The sequence below is a fragment of the Heterostelium album genome (assembly GCF_000004825.1).
Source record: "Heterostelium album PN500 unplaced genomic scaffold PPL_contig12, whole genome shotgun sequence".
Lineage (NCBI taxonomy): Eukaryota > Evosea > Eumycetozoa > Acytosteliales > Acytosteliaceae > Heterostelium > Heterostelium album.
Genome location: NW_008805089.1, coordinates 1452102 through 1458135, shown reverse-complemented (window position 1 = coordinate 1458135; position 6034 = coordinate 1452102). Strand labels below are relative to the sequence as shown.

At 28.9% G+C, this 6034-nt stretch overlaps 4 protein-coding genes across 4 annotated transcripts; 1 reads left to right on the top strand and 3 right to left on the bottom strand.

Annotated features, from left to right (window-relative positions):
• Positions 1-7: 7 nt before the first annotated feature.
• Positions 8-1290, top strand: PPL_05804 (uncharacterized protein; the record flags this gene model as incomplete). Its single annotated transcript, XM_020576677.1, has 4 exons — positions 8-113; positions 581-708; positions 776-854; positions 941-1290. Coding segments are annotated over 4 exons (663 nt in total), but the record flags the coding sequence as incomplete, so codon positions are not given.
• Positions 1291-1353: 63 nt separating this feature from the next.
• Positions 1354-2764, bottom strand: amdhd1 (imidazolonepropionase; the record flags this gene model as incomplete). Its single annotated transcript, XM_020576676.1, has 3 exons — positions 1354-1526; positions 1589-2603; positions 2672-2764. The coding sequence occupies 3 exons, from the start codon at positions 2762-2764 to the stop codon at positions 1354-1356; spliced, it is 1281 nt and encodes a 426-aa protein (XP_020433925.1).
• Positions 2765-2913: 149 nt separating this feature from the next.
• On the bottom strand, positions 2914-3771 carry senp8 (sentrin-specific protease 8; the record flags this gene model as incomplete). Its single annotated transcript, XM_020576675.1, has 3 exons — positions 2914-3292; positions 3377-3586; positions 3653-3771. 3 exons carry the CDS (start codon positions 3769-3771, stop codon positions 2914-2916), a joined length of 708 nt encoding a protein of 235 aa, XP_020433924.1.
• Positions 3772-3840: 69 nt separating this feature from the next.
• nol9 (polynucleotide 5'-hydroxyl-kinase) lies at positions 3841-6018 on the bottom strand (the record flags this gene model as incomplete). Its single annotated transcript, XM_020576674.1, has 4 exons — positions 3841-4164; positions 4244-5176; positions 5244-5717; positions 5788-6018. The coding sequence occupies 4 exons, from the start codon at positions 6016-6018 to the stop codon at positions 3841-3843; spliced, it is 1962 nt and encodes a 653-aa protein (XP_020433923.1).
• Positions 6019-6034: the final 16 nt, after the last annotated feature.

Sequence of the window (6034 nt, the reverse complement as noted above, 5' to 3'; positions counted from 1 at the left end):
TCTATAGGACTTAATGTTGGAAATGTTTATAGCTTTAGTGACATTCCTAGCATTATCAGTGACCGCAGCTATTACCTTGTCTTTAATATTCCATGACTCAAGGCAATTCACTAGTTGGTTTGAGAGATTCTCTGATGTATCCGAAAGTTCCGATGCAATAAAGTCCAATACAAAAGAAACAAATATTTTTGTTGTTTTCGCTCTTTTTTGTAAAAAACTGTTTAAAATCACTATAAAGTGTGTTTTGCTTCAAATCCTCACCTGATTTATCTTTTATACTATTTAATTTAGATAATAGTAATAAATTATCCATATTTATTAAATAATTTTATTAATTTACTCAATTTTTTTCTAAAATCTCAATAAATAAATATTTGCAATTATTTTCATTTTTTTGCTCACTGAAAAGTAACGAACTCACTGAAGGGGTAAGTTAGTAAACGTGCCACTAACTAACTTGAACTCACTCAAATTTGAAAAAACCACACATTGAACATCAAAAAATTAATGTTAAATTTGATTGTTTTTTTTTTTTTTAAAATTTTTTTTTTTCATTAACTTTTTTTATTTATTAATTAAGAAATGGATAAATTAGTATTAGTACCTATTGCAGATGGATCAGAGGAGATGGAATTATCAATTATTATTGATGTTCTCAGAAGAGCAGGTGCAAAAGTTACGGTTGCATCTGTTTCTAGTAATCTTCAAGTATGTCATTCAAATCTGTGTTTAAACAGTTATTAAAGTAACTTGACTAATTTGTTAAAATAAAAAGATAGATGGATCAAGACATATTAAAATAGTTGCTGATCAACTTATTGAGAATATAGATAATAATATTCAATGGGATTTGAGTAAATATATAAAATAATAATATAAATTTATTTTGTTCAATTTTTTTAAAATTTGTACCTACTTTTTTTTTTTTTTTTTTTTTTAGTTGCATTACCAGGTGGTATGCCAGGTGCATCTAATCTATCGGAATGTAACAAGTTGATTGAATTACTTAAAAAGCAAAAGGCAGAACATAAACTCTTGGCTGCAATATGTGCTTCGCCAGCGGTGGTACTAAACAAACACTCACTCCTTGGAAATGAAGCAACATGCTATCCAGCAAAGAACTACATCGATCAACTAGGTAGCAAGTATATTGATCAAAGAGTGGTTGTAGATAGAAACATCATCACATCACAAGGTCCTGCAACTAGCTTTGAATTTGTTCTCGAACTGGTCAATCAACTCTATGGTCCTGATAAGAAATCAGAATTAGCCAAACAATTGGTTTTGTAAATATAAATAATAATAAAGATAATCACATAAAGGGTTATTATGGTTTTAAATAAATAGATTGATTTATTGTTGTTGTTGTTGTTGGAATACAACACTACCCTTTTTAATAACATGTGAAATGGGTGGATCAACCATTTCATAGATGATATGCTCCCATCTATTGGAATCAATGATTACCATATCAGCATATTTTCCTATTTCCAATGATCCATGTGTTTTTGATTTATTAATAGATGCTGAAAAAAATAAATATCTATGTTAGTTATTGATCATGAATGATAATAATTAGTTTAGTTACCTGCAGAATTTATGGTAGCAGCAACCAATGCTTCGTTCATATTCATTTTCATGAGAACACATGCAAGGTTCATTACGAATGGCATCGATAGACAATGTGCGTTTGGATTGTAATCACTACCTAGTGCAACTGGTACGTTGAGTTCTATCATTCTTCTGGCTGGTGGACACTCTAGACGTAGTACATAGGCGGTGGTTGGGAGAAGCACTGCAAATGTCGGTACTTTCGCCATCTCCAACATTCCCTCTTCGCTGACCTTCTCGAGATGACTGATGGCACGTGCCTTTAGCTCGCCAGCCAACTCACCGGATTTCATAAAACTAAGTTCATCGCCGTGAAAGTTGATAGCCAATCCCAATTGTTGACCGGCTTCCAATATTCTCTTGGTATCATCGTACTCAAAGAATCCACGCTCCAAAAAGACATCGATGTTCTCTGGCGATATCTCACCGGCATCTCTTAGTCGCTTCAACTCTGGCAGCTGTTTGTTGACAATGTCTTCGGTTGCCTGCTCGGCGGTCGACCCTTTTGGAATGGCATGACCACCTAAGTAGGTAGCAGAGATCTCAATGGCATGTGATTGAGCTGCACGATGTAGTACTTTGAGCATCTTCATCTCGGTGTCTGTCTCCAAGCCATAACCGCTCTTTGCTTCGATGAGAGTGGTACCTTGTTTCAACATACGATCGAGTCTTGGTTTCAAGAGGTTGAAGAGATCCGACTCGCTAGCTTGACGTGTGTGTTGAACGGTGAAACCAATACCACCACCGGCTTTCTGTACCTCTAGGTAGGTTGCACCCGCCAGTTTCATAGCAAACTCATGTACTCTATCACCGGCATACACTGGATGAGTATGACCATCTACCAAACCTGGAATAACAGCACGACCTTGACAATCGATAACAGTGTCGAAACTATCATCTCTATGTCTATCTAAAATCTCTTGTTCCGTTCCAATATCAATGATAATACCATTACTATCAACTATTAATGATCCATTTTCAATTATTTCAACCTTTTATTATAATATTTTATAAATAAGTTAAATATTTTTAAAGTTTAAAAGTAAAAAAGTTAACTTACATTACTCATATCTTTACCAACAAGATATGGTTTATTCTTTGAAACAACAACTAGTTGTGATGCATTCTTTATTTTTAATTTATAATTAACCATCTTTTTGTTTATTATTTAATTCTTTATGTTTAAATAAATAATATATTAAAAATAATAAATTAAATGAAAATATATTTGATTTGTTTTAATGAAATTTCATTTGTCGGACCAATTCAAAGTTTGATCACAATTCTTCTGTTGTTCATTTTTTATTTATTTATTAATTTTTCAACGATTTCATAGATTTGATTACGTTTTATACTAATATAATCTGGTGTTATCGTTTTATACATTGATGATTCAATATCTGATGTTATTTTCAAAGGTTGTTGATTGTTTTGTTTGTAGTTTTCAATTAATTGTTGTGATAGATTCTCTGTGATTGATAATAGATACATTCCACAATCGAAACCATTTCTCTGTTGTGGTGTATTTCTCTTTGATATCTTTGATGATGTATATTGTTGACCAGTGAGTAGTTTATACAGCTTTCTAGCAATAACACAACCATAAGCATAGTTTGAATCACCACTTATCGAATCATAATAATAAAATGATTGATTTACTTTTTCATATACAAGTAATGACCTAAAATAACAACAACAACAACAAAATCATTAAAATTAATATAATTATAAACAATCTATCTGGATCCACAATTTATCTACATACCAATGAGAACCACCAGCAATTTGATCTGGATCTTCATTATTATTAATTGGTATGAAAATAATCTCTTTTGAAGGTAGATCTAATGCACCTATCATTGAATTCAACTCTGCAACATCATCACCATTTACATAGTTTAACATAAACACTGTAGAAGCACTCATCAATGTTATCTTTTCTAAATAATCTTTTAACAATGTATCTGATAGATATCTATATTATATGTTATTTTGTTTAATACATGTAATATATATATAATGTTTTATTACTTTTACTTACTCAAAATAAAAAGAGATAATGGCATCATTTAACCATTGATATCTATTTTTTAGAATAGATAAATCTGATTTATATAAAGATGCATCTTTAAATGATAATATAATCGGATCGTCGCTCATCTTATAAATAAGTTTGTTGATTAAATATTATTAATTGAAAAAAAAAACAAAAATTAATTTTAAATAAATTTATTGTTTGTTTGATTTCTTCTTTTTCATTTGTCTTTCCATTACACCTGAACCACTGGATTTTACCAATTCCAATTTAAGATAAGGAATGAGAATTGAACCTTTAGATGATACCGTTAATGACATCTCTGGTGATATCGATACAGAACCTTTCAAAAGAAGTGAACATTTCTCTAGCTCTAGTTGTGTCAGTGGCGTTAGAATGAATAGCAACTTATTCTCTATATCTATTGATCGAACCAATCCAATACCAAGACATTGAGCAATTGGTATCTCACCATCAACCATACTTAAAAATGTTGGATATTCTGAATTTAATTGATACTAATATAATAATAATAATATTAATAATTATACATTATATTTAATTATAAAATATTATAATTATTAAATAACAACTTACATTTATATCTTTAAAAGTTAAATTTTCATCTGAACATATACCAACTATACTTGAATTCAATGCATACATTGTTTGATTGTATGGTACTTCATGGTTGATGATCGCTATCTTTAAATCTTTGAATTTGATTGCATAGGGTGACATTGATTGTAGATCTGTATCACCAAAGTAACTCTTTAGATTGAGTTGTCTTATCGCAGAGTTATTCATTGGTATCGATACATTTCCATCTACTTGAACTGTTTCTATTGTATATAGTGTTGTATTCTTTTTAGTAGTGCTTTCAGCAGAACCAACAACACCTTCAAACAATGAATCTATATCTTGTTGTGTAAATATTATATTCTTATTATTAAAACTATTATTATTATTATTATTAAAACTATGATTATTAATATTATTTTGTTTAATTGAATATAAATAAATTAAATGTGTTGGTTTAAGATATTTAATTAATTCCAATAATAGCTGATAACCCATTCCTTTGATCCAACCTAATGTATTGAATACCAATGGAATGTTGAATGCGTTGTGTAGTGTGGTGGCATAGTCAATCATTGATTGTACCAACTCTAGGTAGTACTCTGGGTTGTTCTTTGGTGAGGTATCTCCGTAAAAGTAAGAGCGAATCGGTTTCATTTGATGTGAATGTGGTGGTCCCAACAGTGGTTCGCTCAGCATATTCAATGTGATCAATGCATTCGGTGCAAACTCTGATTGTCCAACATCGCTATCCAAATACAAAACATAACGATACTTTGATAGCAATCTATTTACAACAGTTCTATTGAATGTACTCTTTCCAATATCTTTATTTCCACAAGTCATTATAATAGGTGATTGTTGTTTAACATCCAATAACTTATCAGCAATAAACTGATCCCAATGATTCGGTATAATTAATGGTTTTACTGAGAAATCTGGATAGAATAACTAATAAATAAAAGATAGTTAGTTTGTTAATATTAATTCTCTTTTATAAAACTATAAAATTACATACAGGATAAAATGAATCCATTGTTATATCTAAATGATCATTATTACTATCATTATTATTATTATTATCTTTCTTTGTATATAAATGATAGTGTTTAACTTTTGATTGTTGTGTATTATATAATAGTATGATTGATGATAATATAGGATTGAATTTAATTTTGTTTATATTTAAATGAATATATTCTAATAATAATTTCTTGTCTAATTCATCTATATTCTTATTATTTTCAATGATTTTAATTAAATTATTATTATTATTTGATGATTTATTATCATTACTATTACTATCATTAACATTACAACCTTCAATTGAAAGAGCAACTGAACTAAAAGGTGAATATAATGTTGTTTTCTTTATATTATTATTATTATTATCATTATCGTCATTATTATTAGAACAGTTGAATTGATAACCATGTGATTTAATTGATCCATATAATAATAATAAATCAACTACACCATGAAAATATAAATACTGTATTAATAAAAAAAAAATTAAAAATTAGTTAAAAGTACAAAAAAATAATAACAATATATATAGTTACTTGATTCTTATCTATTATAATGAATAATAAGTTTTCTTTTATTTTAAACATTGAACTATGTTCTATTGTAGATAGACATGACTTGTTTAATGGTGTTGATGTTGTTTGAATTGGTATTGTTGATTCATTTGGTATTCTATCAGCATCTTCATCTTCGTCAATGAACTCAAGATCACTGTTTATGACATCTTCATCTATAGTTTGTATTGTGTTATCTATATCTTTGTTCATTTAATATATCTTTAAT